This window comes from Cyanistes caeruleus, chromosome 9, assembly GCF_971803275.1.
Source record: "Cyanistes caeruleus chromosome 9, bCyaCae1.hap1.1, whole genome shotgun sequence".
NCBI lineage: Eukaryota > Metazoa > Chordata > Aves > Passeriformes > Paridae > Cyanistes > Cyanistes caeruleus.
This window is the reverse complement of record NC_141709.1, coordinates 29,262,995-29,282,350: the sequence shown is the minus strand read 5'-3', so window position 1 is coordinate 29,282,350 and position 19,356 is coordinate 29,262,995. Positions and strand designations below refer to the sequence as shown.

General features: G+C 42.4%; 1 protein-coding gene and 1 long non-coding RNA gene across 2 annotated transcripts; both read left to right on the top strand.

The window, feature by feature from the left end:
- Positions 1 to 145: 145 nt before the first annotated feature.
- Positions 146 to 1,458, top strand: LOC111933046 (uncharacterized). The gene is made up of 2 exons (XR_002866491.2): positions 146 to 367; positions 1,248 to 1,458. It is a non-coding gene; the product is annotated as an uncharacterized LOC111933046 (long non-coding RNA).
- Positions 1,459 to 2,917: 1,459 nt separating this feature from the next.
- Positions 2,918 to 4,663, top strand: COA7 (cytochrome c oxidase assembly factor 7). Its single transcript, XM_086842175.1, has 3 exons — positions 2,918 to 3,086; positions 3,163 to 3,303; positions 4,074 to 4,663. The coding sequence occupies exons 1-3, from the start codon at positions 2,981 to 2,983 to the stop codon at positions 4,520 to 4,522; spliced, it is 696 nt and encodes a 231-aa protein (XP_086698301.1). The 5' UTR covers positions 2,918 to 2,980; the 3' UTR covers positions 4,523 to 4,663.
- Positions 4,664 to 19,356: the final 14,693 nt, after the last annotated feature.

Below are 19,356 nucleotides of genomic sequence, written 5' to 3'. Positions count from 1 at the left end.
CATCGCGGCGCTGGCTGCCGCCGGCGAGCGCCCAGCCAGCCGGTCCCGTCACTGGGCTCCTTCTCTTTTCGCTTTTTTTTTTCCCTCCCTCCCTTCCCCCGTGTTTACTCCCCCGACCTGGAAGTGAATGGTGCCTCAGCCGGCCGGGAACCCGCCTCCCTTAAAGGGGCTGCGCCAGCACAGGTTCGTGCCGGGCCCGGGGTGCGGAGCCTCAATGCTCCTTTTAACACTTGCGTTTAGGGCTCCAGGTGTGGGAAGAAGGGGCCAAAGCGCATCGGCCTCTCTTGTTACGAGTGTGTGGGACCTTTTGTTCGGCCTGTTTGTTCCGGTAGTGGAGCCGGGACCCGGGAGCGCCCGGCTGGAGCAGGTGAGCAGCAGCTCTGTGCCCCTGGGGACATCCCACAGCCACCAGCTGGCGTCAGCTTCACGCCTCGTGTTCTCAATCCTCTGCAGGTTAAGTGTTTCTTGCACAAACTGCTTAATTCTGGTAATATGATTAATAACCTGCACCAGTACAATAGGTTTTGCCACCTGCTCTGGAGGGAAGCTTTGCTGTAAGCATAAACCATTCCACACAAAGTAATTTCAGCTTTCAGATAACAGTAGTAGTGAAGAAAACCTGTCTCCCAACAAATACAGTGTACTGTTGGTCAGAAGAATACAGTTACTTCTTGTTTCAGGATACAAAGTAAAGAGTAATACAAGTACCTTGTCCAAATAAAATAAATTAGAATATAGAATTTATGTAAAAGAATTGCTGATTCTACATACAGAAGCTTTGAATAACTGTTGTTTGCAAAACACATAAATACGTAGGAACAATTGCTAAAATTATTTATGTTTCGGTCTTTACAAGATGGCAAAAGATTCTATAAATACTATGAAACACAGTTTAAGGACTGTGTAACAAAGGTCAGTTATAGTTCCAATTCTTTAGATTAGGCTGCTGACATAGAAGAAATAAATTACATGCTCAAGACCTGACAAGCACAGAATTAAGAATCTTCATGTTCTGTATTGAACCGCTTAAAAACCTAATCTGCTTTGAAGAAACAACTTACATAATTATGGACACAGATATTAGCTTAGATGAGGAAGCAGCTCATACTATTATTCTTAGTCCATTACGTGTTTCTTCCACTTCATAATGTCTTTGCAAGCTTCCAGGATGTTCTTTCAATGTCTTTTAAATTCACTGATTCACTCTGACTTATCACCAGATGTCTTGTTTTCTGAATTTATGATAGGAACTGGGCTCAGACAATGACAGACTGACCCCCTGATCCCAGTGCCTGTTCTTTGCTGTACTCAGGAATCCTCTCCACTCCTGATATGGAGCAGCCATATGGTTGAGTTGGCACAGGCTCAACTCTGGCATCAGAAACTGCAAAGACAAAATCCCAGCAAGACCAGACTCTTCAAGGACTTAAACTAATAAACTCAAGGAATTTCTACTGAGCCTGTGCAAACTGAAATGTTTTCAAAGCTGGATTTCTAGAGAAACAGTATTGCTGGTAGAAAAGCAGTTCATCTTCTAGAGGCCCCATCCAGAAAGGAGATTCATAGAAACGCTCTCAGATTGCAGCCAGCACTGGCCAAGCAATGTGCATCCTTTTCCTGCAGTCTCACACACATGGCAGTGGGTTTTGGTCAATACATATTGAAAACAAGACTGTAGCTGCATATGGAAAATGTGTTTTAACTTCAAGCCAATTTTTTAACTGTCTGAAAAGTTTTAAGGAAATACTTCAGAAGCTGTAACTGGTGTTTCAACTATGCACCTGTAAGGGTTTGCTGCCAGTCCAGCTGGTGATGGCTGGTCACAATTAGCTCTAGCCCTTAATAAAGTATAAAGCTTCTTCTTATGGGAGACCCTGCACAGGATTTAACTGCATTTATTTATTCCAAAAACTCAACAAGCTGGTGTTATCCTACTGAAATAATTTGGGGCAAAGCATTTCCAAATATTGCAAATTGTATTTGAAATTTATTTTAACTCAAACTCAGATTAATTTTAAGCAATTAAACACACAGATTTCTAATGTGCTACTTTACGGAAAATTCTGTTTGTGCTCAGAACTGCTGGACTTGGATACTGTGCCATGTTTTCTACAAGTATTCTATTATCACATTTAGATTACATTAATCCATAAAGTTGTGAGTGCCCATCCCTGGAACTGTTCAAGGCCAGGCTGGATGGGGCTTTGAGCAACCTGTACTAGTGGAAGGTGTCCCTGTCCATGGCAGGGGGATGGAACAAGATGATATTTAAGGTCCCTTCCCATCCAAACCATTCTGTGATTCTGAGATCATCGGAGAACCAGGGTTCGTTGTGTGTTAAGTGCTTACCAGTCTCTGGGTGTTCCCAGTGCCCCTGGCACTGCCTGCTCAGTTCAGGTTCCAGCACTTCAAAAAACGCCTGTGAGAGCTTTTGTGGTACCACAGAAAGGAGCTGGGAGCAGTCTCTCCCAGGAGCACCCCTGTTCTAAAACGGATTCGGAAATTATTGAGTTGTTAATCCAGACAAAGGCGTGCAGGAGGCAGAGAGGAATGGAGAAAGCAGCCCTGCTCCTAGGCCATGCAGAGCGCAGTTAATGTACTGTCATGTCTCGGTTTATGGGTTGTGCTGAATCGGACCTCGGGAATACGCATCCGGTGGGGCAAAACTCTGAAAGTAAAATTCTAACAGTGCGTTACCGCGTAAAACTGCTGAACCGTCAGAGCTCCCGGTGCCCCCGGGATGGAGCCGTGCCGCTGAGCAGTGCATGGGAGGAGCCGTAACGAGAGGCGTGTAAGGGAAGGTGCGCGAAGAGAGGCTGGGGAAGAGGCGGGGGAGTGTCCGGAGGAGCGGCTGCAGGCGAGGGCGGGGAAGGGGCGGTCGGAGCGGCCGAGGCAGGGCCCGGTGCGGGCGGCCGGAGCTGGCGGGAAGGGGCGGGGAAGGGGCGGCCCCGCAGCCATCGCGGCGTGACCCGGCGCGGCCATGGCCGGCTTCATCAACTTCGCGGACGAGGAGGAGGTGCGGGCGTACTTGGAGAACCTGCACGTGGAGTACAGCTACCAGTGCTTCAAGGAGAAGGACCCGGACGGTAAGGCCGCGCCGCCGCCCCCCGCCCGCCGCCGCGGGGCCGGCGGGAGGCTCAGGCCCTGTCCCGTGCCGTGCAGGCTGCCAGCGCTTCGCCGATTACCTGGACGCCGTGAGGAAGGACTTCGTGGCGGCGGCGCGGGTGCTGCACGACAACTGCGAGGTGCACGGGCACAGCGAGAGCTGCTACAAACTGGGGGCCTACCAGGCCCTCGGCAAAGGTGGGCAGAGGGGTTCTGGTTGTGACTCCACCACCTCCCTGGACAACCTGTCCCGAAACCTGGCCACCCTCACATCTGCCTGTCCTCCTGACCTTGAACTAGCAGCTACTTGTCCCGCCCCTTTCATGGTCACCTCGTAAAAGTTGGGGGAGGATGGAAAATCTAAAATTGCTTCCTTCTGAAAAATCAGCTGTATGTTAACTGTGTATTATTTTTTTATAATCACATCAGTTTAACAGGTAAGTACAGCCAGTGCTCAGTGTTGCTGCATATTCAGTTAATAACATTTCTTCTTCTCAGTGAAATAAAGTAAGAAAGAATCTCAGACTAGTGACATGCATACCTAAGTAGTCTCCAAGTTTGGTCAAAATGTATTTGCTGGCACAGTAATGGATAGCAGTTAAATTAGCCAGAGATCTTCCAAATGACAGTACTAATAAAGAACAATATTTTTACCATAGTTCAAAACTAGCAACAGTCTTGGTGTAGGTATACTGGGAAAATAATATTTGCTTAGTGTAAGGTATTAAATCCATAGATGTATTAGTGGAAAGAGAGTTTTGTGGGTCTGGATTATTTTTTGGTTACTGGCACTGTTGTGATTACTCGTGAGTGGAGGAGAGTTTTCAAAGTCAAAGACATTAGCAAAATGTTTCTCAGTGAGACAACAGTAATGTCTCTGAAGTCCTAGATGTTGACTACTGCAAAACAGAAAGCTCCCATTTGTTTTAACATGTCCTCCCACTAATGTTTTGGTTCTTGGCTGACAGGTGGACTCAACCCGGATTTGAAAGCTGCCTACAAATCTTTTGTGAAATCATGTGAGAAAGGCGGGAAGAAGTCAGCAAATGCGTGTCACAGCGCCGGGCTGCTGGCCCAGGATGGGAGAGCCAACAATGATCAGCCTGACCCTGTTGTCGCTAGAGATTATTACACAAAAGCCTGTGATGGCAATTTTGCTCCAAGCTGCTTCAACCTGAGTGCAATATACCTGCAGGGAGCACCTGGGGTCCCCAAGGACATGAGCCATGCCTTGAAGTACTCGCTGAAAGGCTGTGAGCTGGGGCACGTGTGGGCTTGTGCCAATGCCAGCCGCATGTACAAACTGGGGGATGGCGTTGAGAAGGATGATGCTAAGGCAGAGGAGCTGAAAAACAGGGCAAAACAGCTGCATAAAGAACAGAAAGAAGCTGCAAGTTCTCTAACATTTGGGGAGTAAAACTGGCAGTTGCAGATATTAAGTCTGGTTTTTTAATAGCAAGTGAACTTGTTATTTAAATTGTGAATGTAAAGTTTTCATTTAAATAAATATCCTGTATTTGGATATACAAATAAAATTATATTTTTGTTTATACAACAAGTGACTATCTCTGCTGTGCCTTTCTATGTTTTAGAACATACAAGTTTTGAAGCCAAAAACTTTTGGTCTTTTGGGAGTTTGTCCCCACGGTTTCAAGTACAAAGGATCTCTTTTGTGTCCAACACTTCAATATCCAGGCTTGTGCTCTGACCAGTTCTAACACACACAAAAATCACAACTGCAGGTAATCCCAGTTTGGGCAGTCTCAACTGTTCCATTTCTCACAAGCATTTTCAGAACTTTGATAGCTGCACACCTGTGTGAGCTGCTCTAAGGCATGGATATTCATCTAATTCTGTAGGTCTAGGCCAATTCCCAGCTCCCTTACTTCCTCCAGTTGCCAACTGATTCGTGACTGTGTATCTGCCTGTCATGTGCCTGAGTGCTTCAGACTGCTCTCCCAACATACTTGACTGCCCCTCATTTGATCACACAAATTGTTTTACCTTCCTGCCAGCTTCTGGGATATTATGTTCTATTTTTTCTAATACAAATTTAGGGAACAGGGTGCTAACTCATCAGATCTTGGATTCAAATCCATAATCTATATATATACAAACTGTAGCTAAACATACAGATTCTGAAACAGCTGTTTAAATAAGCAGGACACTGTTTGTAAATGTACTCATGAGCTGACAGAATACTTTGTAATTTTAGTGTGTGTAAATATATATGAAGTTTGTGGTGTGTTTTGCTGTATATTTACTACTCAGAACCTCAATCCCCTAGATTAAATAAAGATACAAACTTCACTATTGAAATAAGTGAAGAGGGATTAAAAGCAACATTACTTTGGCTGTGGCCACACGTGAAAGCAGAGTTGTTGGAATCTCACTGCATGTATGAATTAAAGCAGTTCTCCAATTTAACAGCGTTCTTGGGTAGGATGTTTGCTGCTGGAACAGAAACCCAAAGCAGCACAGCACAGCACAGTGGTGACACAGGCACCCTGTAACAACAGATGGCAGTGTATGAAAACATTATTGCACACTGGTGTGGCTCTGGTATTCAGCAGCCTGGAAAAAAAACAAATAGTGGTGGCAAAATCAGAGTAATTTTTCTGTTAACAGTTACTATTTTTTGGCAGTTCAAAAGGGTAAAGCTCTTAGAGGAACACTCTTTGCCTGATTTTTGCTAGGTACTATTCTGGGCATTTGTTTCACTTGGGAAAAGTAAGTAAATGCTACCTCTGTGGAGTGTAACACTAGTAATAAAACAGTTTGGAATCCATGTGTTCTGGAGTAGGCAATTACAGGTGGGTCAAGGCACTGGAGAATTGGGTGATATTTTAAGCTCTGTAATGCTCACTGCCACAGAGTGCCTTGTTCAGATCCTCAGCCCAAGCAGCAGAGCAATTTTCTTCCAGCAGGACTAATGACTGTCAGTGGTCCTCCCAGGAACTTCCAATCAACACGGCAAACAAGCAAACATCCACCAGAGAACTGTGGATAATTAAAGCCACATATAAAGTGCATGTTGTGGGGAGGTTTTTTCAGAGCTCTTGAGAATTCACAGACTTGCAGAGCTTAAATACTGTAAAGCAAACCATTTTCATAAAAGCTGTGAAGTGTGTAAGATAGGTTTATGAAGTGTCATCCAATTTTGCACCACTGGTTGAAAAGGCAAACCCAAGTTAAGAAAGGTTCTTGTTCAGGCTGTCTCTGAACAGTTTGCTGCCTGCTCTGGGCACAGCAATATCTTTTTTACACAGATACTGATGATGCTGTAACAGATGCATTTAGATAGCTAAGGTCCTCACCTATATGACTCTTCCCTCCAAAGTGACAAAGCGTCCAAAAAAAAGGTCAGCCAGCCACATTGCAGTGTATTACAAATTATATGTGGTTAATGCAGTCTGTAGAATTGAATAGACTATATGAATAGCAATCTATTCTCAACCTCAAGATTCTTCTCAGGAGACATAATCAAAATCTTTAAGGAGCTGAAAATTTTCCTGCAAATCTTGGCTTATAACCATCTTGGTCTAGTATTATGGGGGCATTACCAAAATGCCAGTATCTTCCTGTGCTTTCTTTTTACCTGATGTTACAAAGGCTAAATTTTATGTTCTCCTGGGAAGAAAACTTTCTTCAAAGCCTCTGAGGTCATAAAGAAAGCACGATAGATATGTGATCTTGGCAGAATACTTAGAAATATGGAAGAACCTGTTGATCTCTTCAGGATCAGTGGGTTTTCTAAGAAATGAAGGAGTTTATCTCAGCTTCACAGCTCCTAAACCACTGTCTGCTTTCCCTTCCATTTGTTTGCATTGATCTAAGTGTACAGCCAACCTCCATTAATAATGCAGCAATATCCTTCAGAAGGCAATAACCCTAATTAATTAGACATGTGAATACATTGCTATAAATGATGAAAGCATTCTCTGCAGGATGCTTCCTGCAGCTATGAGAAGATCACCAGTGGAGGGCTAGTTTTGAACTGAGATTAAGCACTGGTACCACATTATGTGTCATTAAGTGTCATTTGGATTAATCCTGGACAAAAGATGCTGTTGGGTAAAGAAGCCACATGATTTTGTAGAAAAAGAGACTTGTTCTAGTGGTTCCGTTTATGTGGTATATTGTAATAAAAGCTGTTGTGCAGCTTGCTGACCTTTTGTTCAGCCACCAGTAACAACTTCTCTCTGCAATGTATGTGTGAAGGGAGTTCTTGTGGCTGTATACACCCACGCAGGGGGACGGTCTGGGAAATTTTGTGTCATTGTCACACCAAAAACCAAAAATAGTAGTGTTCCTTGTTATAGCACAAACTTTTTGTTCAGTACAGAAAGAAATTCACTCTGTTAGCAATTTTTCACTTCATCATGTGAGACAGAAGAACTCTCAAGTCACTGTTCTTCTTTGGTAGGTGGAGAAGGAAGAGTTCCTCCTTCCCTCATGCTTCCCAGCCTCTCCTCCACTAAACCTCAGAGCAACACAGTTCTGCTCAGGATTGGCTTTTTTTTGTGGGGAGTGGAGCAAGAAGAGAGAGGAAGGAAAAGGAGTCATGGCACAGCAAGAAATAGGTCAGAAAATAAGCAACAAATCCTGTTGTATCATTATTGCAGTAATCTGTGCTGGGGTGACACCCAGGGGTTCCATTCAGATCCTGACATTAGAGCATTTGTGTGCACCCATAATGACACCCCTGATCCAGAGACCCACAGACTAAGAGTCAGGGTTGCCCAAAGTCCCTAGCACATATTTCAGTCCTAAACCCTGGTACCCTGCTCTAATTTTCCAGACACTGTATCAACAATACAGTGCAGAATCTACACAAAACTGATTTCCCCAAGAATCTTAAGACTACAAGGATCGATTCTGTGCCCAATTTTTGTTGTCTGATTTCCTTTGCCAGATCTGTAGCCTCCCAGTGCTTTCATTTTTCAGTATCCATACTTGAAGTGAGCACAATAACCAGTAATTACACTAATTTTAGGCTATGTCACATATTTCTTATTTGTTGTTATTGCCTTCTACTCTTAACATTAGTTACAAATTGCCATTGCTATATTTGTTCCAAATGTGTTTTATACTTCTTATAGACACACTTCATTTTTTGCAGTCTTGTTTGTAATAACTAACATGGTTTTGTAATGTTTTTAAAAATATTTTTGTAATCTTTTTACCCTAATCAACTAGTCAGACATTTGTGTGCTATGGAATTATAAAATTTAGGCCACTTTGGAGTGGTGATTTCAGATGGAGATTAGTGAACAGCATAATTGCAATGCATTCATGTGCTCAAATTCACGAGTGTGGTGGGAGTTCTCTGTAAGTTCTCATTCTGTCTATGCAAAACTGAGGTACAGTGCTTTAAAAGTACACTGGAGAGATTTTCTTAGCAACTGGTAAAAAAGAAGAAAGAAAGAAGATGAAAACCCTGCATGTTTATACAGGAGTCACCCACAGGATTCTAGTGCACTTCACCAACTCCTTTCCAGCTCATTTCAGAGAGCCATTTCATACAGAGCTGGGGCAAGAAAGCCATTAAAGAAAAATATTAATTGTTTGACTGTGATACAATTTTCCATCTTGAAGATGAGACTAACCTGAATTAATGTTAGAAGTTCCTTATTCTGACAGTCCTTTTTTGACACATAATAGCCTGGTGAACACTTCATTTTCACCAAGAACACTGAAAAGAAGTGGGCTGGTTTCCTTCCAGCTCTCCTGCCACTGGAAGCACGCCATGTTCCTATAGTGCTTCCTGCCCAGGAAACTCTTGTTGCTTTGCAACAACCTTTTCTGCAAACTCCTGAGAAGGAAACCTGGATTATGTCTATAGTTCAGAACAGGAGGATAAGCCACTGACTCATTGCAGGACACACAATGTCAGTAGGGGCCCAAACTGATTATTCTCCACATGATCTTTAGCAAGGCAAGGATTTATCAATTCTTTACAAGCCAAGAAACACCAAGATGGGAAACTGGCCTTTGGATGCTATTCTGATAATATTTATGGAGTATAATTCCAGAGAGATGTGATAGCCACCTCAGCACAAATGTTATCAATAACGACTGAAGAGAAAATAAGAAGCTGTGACATTGTCAAGGCTGCAAGCAGCCCTTCAAAGAAGTTATTTTCTGTGCCTTTTTAAGTGAAATGTTTTCTCCACAGCATTGTTTTACTTATTTGTTCTGTAGCTGACACAAAGGCAATATAAAATATCTGTCAGGGAGGGTGAGATAGAATGAGTGACATCAGCTGTCAGGGACCCAAACTTGCCTCAGACTGGCAGCTCACATGCTGTGGTATTCATGAACAGACAGGGGCCCTCAGAGAGATTATATATAATTTGAAGTAAAAAAACTTTAGACATTTTTGAAATCCTGAGCTTATTCTATATTTTTTTCTGTTGGGCTTTTGAGTTTTATATGTTCCTCAGAAACCAGGGGTTGATACCAGAAGATGCCAGGGACTGACATGGTCACAAAAGCCACAGAATATGTGAACAAATTCAATACAAGTGAAGGTGTCTGCAGGAGAAAGCAGCATAAAAGTTTTGTTACAGCAAACAGTAAAAACCTCCCACACCCTTTAACACTTAACCAAAACATCTCTGCAGTGTACCTGGCTTGATAAATTCTGTTTTCTGTGTACTGCAGCATGAAGTGCCCGAGTGATGTTTGCTGAGTGTTCTGTTCATTGCTCCCACAGCAGGGAATGGACATTTCCAGATCACACTATCACACCATAGTGACAATGCTATCCACTGATGGTTTAAACTGCAACACAAGTCAACAGCTAGCTAATATAGTTCTATAAATGACAGGAGATAGATGATCTCTAGTGGCTGGTTCTAATTCTCTATGACCTTTCTTTCCTAATCTAATGCCATCCTGATATGTGTCAAACTAAAGCCTATGGTCAAAGAGTATTTTCTTATGCAGTACCTGTACCCTTTAGGTAAGAATTTAAAGTTTTCAGTCCTTTCAAATGAAGGATGATTTTACTTTAGATATTGTACAATTACAAGTTGCAGCCTAAGGCCATATTTATACACTAGAGCCCTGGAAATACTGTATATATACTATTTTCCCCATTGTAGTCTTTGGGGAACAATTTCAATGAAGGGTTTTGTTCTATGATTTGAATAAATAAGTAACCTCCACTTGATTTCAGAGACTGTTTTCCCCCCTGCCTTTTTTAGTACTGATCCAGAATTCTTGCTGTCATCCCAGAGGCACATACATTACACAATCATCAATGAGAGCTTTGAGCCAAACTGTGGAAAAGTCGTATTTCTTTGAAGCTCCAGTTGAAATGTTGCATTCTGGAGAGCCAAAGGTAAGGTCATTTGGCAGGGTGCAATTTCAGCATCATGCACACAACCTGGGAAAATGGCATCCAGAGGTGAGCCAGGACACCTGGTACTCAGGAGCCTGCTGCTCACACTGCTGTGCACGCCTTGCTTGGTGTTTTTGAAACACATTAATGTTGCTGGGGACAGAGGGTGACAGAAAGAAAGTAACATCTCCCGATGTTTAAAGTGTGAAAGAATAAAGCTTTCTAATTCAGTTCCCGTTCACTAGGCTGAACCAGAGATATTGTGAGGCTGGGAAACAGATGCACACTTGCACATTGAAGCTTAATGCTTGAAAATTTTTGTTTAGGAAGGCCCTTGTGCAACATGGGATTATGGGCTATTTCTCTGCTTTTGTCCTGCCACCACAAATGGACCAGATGAAATGTGTGGAGGGGAATTGATCGAGAACTGTCTGTGCTTGGAGGCTTGAACTAATAAGTGACAAACATAAACGTTGTTTCTTGTTAGAACCTGCTATGTGCAATCCTGCTCAGCTGTGAATACAGTTAAAACCAAAGGGACTCCATGCACTTCCTGCAGCACATGAAGCATCAGCTTCCCCCACCTGGGAGCTATGTGATTGCTTTAGGGGGCTTGCTGGAGTGTAATTCAGCTTGGCCCAATCACTCCAAGAAGACAGCTCATAGCAGAGCTGGTGAAGTTAAACAGGATCTTTTGAAATGGAAGAGTCTGAAAAGAAGGGCAACTTCACAACAGAAATGATCAGGAATAAATTGCATAGGAGAGGAACTATTTCTAGCTAGAACCTACTTGTCCTTATACAAAATGAGATCATATGATTAATTAATTTGAAGTGAATTCTATTTTTTCTCATTGCTCAGGCAGTAAACCAAAAGGACAAGGAATTTAATTTGGCCATTGAAGCATCTCTTGATGTCAGGAAAGGGTCATATCAAACTGCTTTTTCCCCTGATGTCTCCAGAGTGCAGCAAGAGCTACATTTATACTCTGTGCAACAGGGAGCCTGGGAGGACTCCTTAGAGATGCTGGACTACCTTGTTTATCTTTGGAGATAAACAGATTATCATTTTTTCCAGCTATACATGTTCCTAAAGGAAATCATCTCAATCCTAATTTAATGAAGGAACCAGATACAGATGATGGCATATTCAGATCAGGTATTCTCTGGAACAGAATCCCAAATCAGATAAAATTATTCCTCAGGTATCTGCAAGGTGTCTGGACAACCTGAAACAGAAATCTTTCACAATTCAATATTTCTCCTGTTAATTAACCCTGCAATCCATACAGAGTGAAACCCTAGGCAGCAATATGACTCTATGGCATAGAGTGGGTGTTGATGGACATTTATTAAATACAGGCCAGGCTTAAAACCCCTGCGGGCAGAGGCAAGGGCTGGGACAGAAATGCAGATTTTCCTCATGGAGTTCTTCATTTCCCATCTGTAGCCAGGGCTGAACCAGTGGGTAGGTGCACACACACAGACACACCTCACATACATGTATCTGAATTTTGGAAACTGAGAAAGTTTTTGAGCTCAGACCCAGCTGTGCATTTACTTGATGGGATTGCAATAGCTGTTTGAAGACTTTGGAGAACCCATTAAAAGCTGAAGAGTACCCCAGCACTTTGGATTGAAGGCAGTCTGAGTGCTCTGAATGGATAAAAGACCAGAACCAGACATCTCTATTTAAGAAAAAAAAAAAATAAAAAAAAAAAAAAATGAAAAGAAACAACTCTAACCCCATAACATAACCCAAATGTTCTCAGGATTGGTGAGCCTTTTGTGTTCTGTCCTCTCGATATGCTGCTCAGCTGTGCTTTTCTTATTTTCCTGTGGGAGGACTGTTCCCTTGGCTACCAGTGCTGGCCTCTAATAGTTGACATTTGGGCACAGGATGAAAACATTGCTCTGTTTTTCTTTCATTCCTGCAGGAGCAGTGGGAACACAACTGAACAGGTTTCTGGTAGGCAACTGCTCCCTATGATACCACTGAACCAAGTTAGGTGATTTTGCCCTGCTGCACCCTTCCCTTCCAGGTGCTGCTCCAGCCAATCTCTGTATTCCTGCTGGTCACTGCCTTGTCAGAGAAGTGCTGGCAGGAGGTGAGGTTTGGGGCTTGTTCCTCTGCCCTCCTGCACAGGAGACAGCACAGGCCACCTTCAGCTGCTCCAGCCACAGGCATTTCCTTTTAGCCACACGCAGCAGCATGAGGCACAAGGTGCACAGCCAGCCTCGTGCTAACGGGAGGGCAGGTCACTGCAGGCACAGCTAATGCCTGGGAGCAGTAAGCAGTGTCTCTTAATCTTGCTGGCTTTCTATATTAAGGACGTTGTTGCTTCTGCATTAGAGGAATTAGAGGAATTAGAATAGTCTTGTCTCCTCTTGAGATCTCAAGGTCCTGCCTTCATTTGTCATTATGTGCTCCATGAAACTCTGTTTCATTAAAGCCTCCACACAGTGACCTTTGCACAACAACCTGCTCTCTGTAGTCCCTCCGTGGTCTGAGGCTGCTCTCATTCAAATTACACTTATGTGGAGGGAATCAAATACATCTTTTTCTCTATTTAAATGCCTGGAGCAAACTAATGTTCTTCTGCAGTCATGAAATGCGACAAAGAGGCCATGATTCCAAGGACAAGGTGAGGCTTACACTTCCTGTGGAAAGTGGAGACCAATGTGATGAAAGGGGCAAAAGAGGGAAGCAAGAACACAGGTCCACCAGATGAACAGAAATGATTGTACCTCAGACAGAAGTTGAGGAAATAAGGCAGTAAATGTGAGTGGATGAAGAGTTGTACACTAGGTAGCTGGGAACCTGGTAAGGACTTGAGGTGACTTACAACATAAAAGCAATAAGGATACCAGTAATTTGGGATTGGGAAAAAAAGAGGAAAAGTCACAAATACAGAAAGGCTCTACTGCTTTTATTATTTTTCCCCCTGTTTTCTGTGGTGGCCATACCAGATATTGATATGACCAAATCTGAGAATTCAGGGTCATGCCTGGTGCACAGGTAGATCAATCCCATCTTCATACATGGGACTGCTGGCTTTGCCCACCAGAAAGGCTCAGAGGAAAGAGAAGGCAACTTGTGGAGGGAGAACATGGGAAGCATTGGTGCAGGAGGTGCACTCAGGATTTAGTTGTTGTACAGGAACTTGCAGTGCTCCTGCCTAGCTCAGGAACAGAGGCAAGGTGATTAGCAGGTTGGTTTGCTGAGCCTGTGTGATCTGAATTGAAATTGAGCTACAAGGGGCATTGCAGTTCTACAGTCTGTTTCTCTCTCAAGCCAGAATTATCTGTATTTATTATACCTGAGAGCTGTCTGCTTAACCTCTACCAGAGGCTTCAGTCACTGCATGCAATTTTTCCTGTGTTTACTAAACTTTCCAGCAGAGAACTCATTATTTCCTCAACCACCACAAATACAATGTCATAAAAGAACAATATGGAAGCCAGCAAGAACAACCCAGGAGCACAGAATGAGGAGCCTCAGCAGTCTAAGGCCTCCTTAGGCTCTCAGGTATTTATTTAGTTCAAGTTGACTGCAGTAGGGTGTTGTTTACAACCAGGTGAAGAACAAGAGTCCTTCCAGCATTCTGGGAGGTGCAGGAAAGGCATGATTCTTTAGCATCAGAGAACATAACTAGCAAGGGGTCAGTGTTAAAATGCAGTTCATTGCAATGGAGAGAAGCAGAAAAAATGAGAGTCGCTTCTGGTACTAGTGATAAGGATTATCCTAGATTTATCTTTCAATTGTGCCAAAGTGTAACTGCTCTTCAGGTTTTATTGTTAGTGCTGTCATTGCAATAATATGCTAGAAATGAACTGCTTTATTTATTGATAAGAAAAGAGATTTACCCACCATGTGATATGCTGCTATATTCACAACAGTACTAAGATTGTATCAGAAGACTCAGCCAGCTGAATAGTACCTGGAATTAGAGGAAAGGAAGTAGTGGAAACCTGTTGTTCCCATTTTCTGTCCTAGCAGAGGTGCTGTAATGTGCACTAAATCCTGATTTTATTTAAAATATTTTTACTGAAAAATGAAAGCTCTCCAATGGCTGTGGTCCAGTTCCCCAGAAAAGAGGATCCAAGGCAACCTGGAACACAGACAGCTCTGCTCTGTCACCTCCCTGAGAAGCAAAGCTAAAAACCAAACTTGTTGATCTGAATAAGCAGCCTGACATGGTTTTCCAGTCCTAATCTGGTAATTGTGCCTCTGAAGGCCTGTTTGATGAGATGCAATATAGAAAGATACATAGCCCTTTGCAAAGGTTGGACCACAGATCATTATTTCAGCCAAAAATTTCCACTTCAGACAAAGGAAATCAGAAGATACACAGTGAAGACCACATGAAAACAGAATTCACCCAGCCAGCCAGCACAATAAAAAGGCTCCTGGTGTGACCCAATGAGTCAGCTCATTTTCTTTCAAGCAACTAACTCATTTAGCAGAAGGCATCAAACCACTTTCACTGAACAATTCTCTTAGATTTCCATGGAATAAAACACCAGATCCCATTTGCACAGTCTGTCATTTCCTTTTTGTATTAAAACTCTGAGCTGCCCTTATCAGGTCAGGGCTGTCTTATCACCTTCCCCAGAAAGGCTTCAGTCCTATACGTAACAGAACTACTATTCACTGAATCCCTCAAGTCTCGGAGCTCACAGTTTAAAATTCCAAGTGCTGGCTTGGTAGCTCCAGCAAACACTAGGAAGGTTTGCCAGGATCTCTGTAGCTCCTAAACCACTTGGCACAGACCTCCCAAGTACAGCAGTGCTTTCAGGGAGCATCTCTGGCCATGGGCTGATCCTGCTGGATGTAAGAGACCAACAGCCCCGGTGGGAACACCAGGGGTAAAAGATCACTGTTCCCATTTAACTCAGGATCATGATTTATTGGCACCAGTTACAAATGCAGCCTAATGAAAAGCAAAGCTGCAGAAACACATTTTATCATTGACTCAAAAGAGAAATCGATATGTTCAGATATATTAGAGGGAGCAATCTCCATTAAAAGGCAAAGGGATGAGACAACAATGTTCTTCATACGTGCTAGGATCCCATTTTTTTTTAACATTTAAGCCCCTCTGTCAAAAACTGATGGGTTCATACAAGAGATCAGCCCAATCCACCTGCTTTTACTGACTCCTGGAAACTCACAGCCAATTACCAGGCCCTGCTGGGAAGACACTTTTCCCAAAAGCATGTGGACGTCTGCAAAGAAGAGAAAGGTTTTTGCCTGTGCATAGTTCAGAGTAACCAGAAGATGCAGTGAGGTTCAATTTGGCCATACTGACACAGTACACTTTGCATTTGCTCACTTAAGAAAGCAAAATTGCATTGAGGGGGTTCATGTTTCCTCTAATTGCCAGGAGATTGAATGGGGGCTGTTTGGTTCAAATGAACAATTTTAAGTGCAGTGCTTTGTGCAGGTGTCTTTGTTAAAATAAAATAATAATTAAAAAGAAATCAAAAGAAACAGCTTGAGTCACTAGCAGCCTCTCTGTCTTATAATCACTTGTGGTTTAATTTACAGAAATGAAAATTTATTTGTATGCCACTTCAAATAATTTCACTGCTTTCCTTCAGAAAGCAAAAAGTAGAAAGAATTAAGCTGGTCAGAGTAAATATTCTGTCAAAGGAGGCAGCAGACATGACAGGAGTCACACATTACTCTGGCTTTACTAAACCAGTGAGTGCACATTTGCATAGCTGCAGTCTGTCCCAAACAGCTGCTCATCATAGAGTGGCAAAATCCACTAAAAGTAATTAACTGCAATATTTACTACAAAAGCTACATGAGACACTGGCATTTTGTTACTGAAAACAAGGAACTTTCCAAGTGGCTCTGGTCACAGATTGCATTATGCATGTTAAATATCTGTGGCAACAGGAGTACCAGACAGTAGGTGGAGTGAAGAAGATGAAGTGCGAAAAGGCAGCAAAATTACCTAACACAAGCAGCAAAACCACTTGCAGAGATTCACTGCCAAGTTCCCAATGAGCTGGAAGCCACAACTCTGCAAAGGTATCAGCACAGCCACTGTTTCTCACAGTACACGGTCTATAAAGTACCTACGGCAGTCCTGAAGAGAAAAGTAGAAATGTGTTAACTAAGGAACACAGGGAAGATTTGAAGAAGTCATGTCTAACTCTGATGTCAAAGTACTATTTTTACATTTGCTGGTAGCTCAGAGAAAACACTCTGGAGAGGAAAATCTTCTGTTCTCAGGAGGTTACTCCAATGAACTTGAAGTATAAACATGGACTGATGTTCAAAGCAGAGGGCAGGGTCCTCAGCACCACTTTCAGCTTTGGAAATCCTAGGTTACCTTACAGCTTGTGGTACTTTGGAAGAAAATCCTGAAAAACTTGTTAAAACCAGGCCTAACTAACTAAAAAGTATGTGCTTTGTTTTCTTTAGTGCATCTTTAGCTCTGGTTCTGATAAACCACTGAAATGTTTAAGCCTGTGTTTTGACAAAACATAGCAGGCTCACCCCTACACGGATGTGCTGACAAAGCATCTGGAGAGCTGTGAGCTGGTGCTGCCTTGTTGTGCAAAGCCAGGACTCACCAAGTTTCTCCTGCCTCCTGTCCTGGCCATTTTGTGCTGCAGGTTTGGCCCCAAATGCTATTCACAATCTAAGCCAGAAAATGCTGCAGCACCACCCTTCACACAATGAGCAGACAAACTGACATAGGGACGTTCATACCTCAACTTGCAGAGTAGTGATCCTGAAGGATATAAACAATAAAATTTTTTTTTATTATATACTCTGTACATAAAAACATTGCATCTAATTGAACACGTTCTATCAAAAATAAATGTTTGGTCCCCCTCTGCAAATTCAGTGGAAGTCAGAGTAAACCCATCTGTTTTAATCTCTGAGACTAATATTGCTTCCTCTCTTTCATTAACATGCATTTATCCTGCTCTCCCTTGCACGGGAAATGCAGCAACCCTGAACTTTGATTAGCAGTAATCAGAAAACATCCACACCTGCACGTAGGCAGTGGGAGGCTTTTCAATTGGAAATGGATTTTGAGAACATAATGTCTCTGTTCTGAAAGGGAAAATGCATCTTTTAAGGAATACAAGCAATAAAAACCATTTATGTATTGTGTTTCTTCAAGGATAGTAATGCTATCATAGAATCAAGTGCTTTAATTGTTGAAGTGATTAATTTCTGCTCTTCGGAACTAAATATATTCAATGTCACTAAAGAAGTCCTGGGGAGTTTTTCATAAGCTGGATGATAGAACAGCCAGTGCTTATCATCTGTCCAAAACAAGGTGTCCTTTTTCTTGTCCATTTTAGGTTCAAGAAGCAGGTGCAAGGACTGTGGTGTGGGGACCTGCAGTGATGCTAAAACAGCCCAGACAGCACTGCAGCAGGGCAGGGCATGGAGGAGCAGGGTGTTTTCTGCTGAAGAAAGCAGCCTGGCAGGGAAGCGGTGCCTTACTGAGATAAGTGACTTTTATTCATTCTGTTTCCAAGTCTCTACTATCTTCAATGCCTGTTGAAATAAAGCCTTTGGGTAAAAAGTCCTCCCTGATGGTGAAACTTTCTCATCTTCTGGTTAAATTCTAAGGATGTTACTGCTCCTCGTTTGTCAGATTCCCTGGAAAAAGGGAGGAAGGCAAGATTTACTATTCCCATAACACCTAAATATAAACTGTAATCAGATTTATAAACAACATCTACAGACCTTTCATAAGCTATAAAAAGCTTTGAAAAGTACATCTGTGCACTTCTGTTTCCTTTTCATAGTCTTTCACCTCTGCTTCTATTTCCCTAAATAGAAAGATAATAGTATTAATCTATTCCTTGGGGCTTTTGTGAAGATTCACAATTAATATTTATGCAGTAAAAGGGAATAAATGCTGTAGAAGTGCTGAGCATCATTATTGTTCTCTCTCTCTTCATTAGCACATCATGTACATGCCAAGTAGAACAGATAAACACAGAAATTAGCTGTCCTCAAAGTCAGGCAAGTGAGAAAGGTAACATGACTGCTAGAGAGCCATTAATTAAAAATGTTTGCTGTGGGTGACATCTGTGGCAAACAAAACAACCTCTGAGATTTAAAGAATTAAATATATTTCTTTACTCAATTAAATATATTTCTTTACTCATTTGAGCAAGTTCTGTCTGCAGCAAAGAAGTTCTGGGAATATTTTCAAATTAAATATGCTGCACGTACCCCCACAGCAGCTGCATCTTGAACAGAAATCCAATTGAAGCAGCAAGTAGGTTTTGTATTCTAAAACCTGGAAACCTCCTCAGTGATTCCTTCCAGATCTCATTTCTTTCCTGTGCTTATTACTATATGTGTGTTTTCCAAAGCACAACTCACGTGGAGCTGGCTTCACCTTCACAACTACTATAGTAGCCAATCCCCATTTCTACAGGTTTTTGATGCAGGGATTTGGATTTGTCCCAACACAACCAGGACTTTTCATGGCCATCTCAGGCCATGCTGGCCTGCAGAGCTGAGGTGGCCATGCCCTTCAGAGCAGTAAGGTTTTGCAGAGATAACCTCAAAGATCTCTCTAGCTAAAAGATCTGGCTACCTGCTGGAATCTAATTAACCCTGTCACTAAAAGCTATTTAAAAAGTATTGAACCATTTCATGTTCTCAGCATTTGCACTTCAGGAATATCCTAAAGGGAAAGATGGAAGGGTTCATCATGAATGTTGTCCACTAATTTTGTTGATCTTTTTTCCTTTCAAGAGGAATAATTGCCAATGAGAAGAGGTGAAAACTGCCAATGTTATGTAAGAATAAGTGTAGTATGCAGCTAGCTATAAATTAAAATGTCCATTTGCCATGGGTAAGAGCAAGTAAAAGAAACTCAGTGAAGCATTGCTCTCATCAAAATCAGA

Bases quoted from the DNA above. Each gene is read 5' to 3' on its own strand.
- COA7 (XM_086842175.1), top strand. From the start codon at position 2,981: ATGGCCGGCTTCATCAACTTCGCGGACGAGGAGGAGGTGCGGGCGTAC. The intron at 3,087-3,162 runs GTAAGGCCGCGC...CGTGCCGTGCAG, and splicing joins CAAGGAGAAGGACCCGGACG to GCTGCCAGCGCTTCGCCGAT. The intron at 3,304-4,073 runs GTGGGCAGAGGG...CTTGGCTGACAG, and splicing joins CTACCAGGCCCTCGGCAAAG to GTGGACTCAACCCGGATTTG.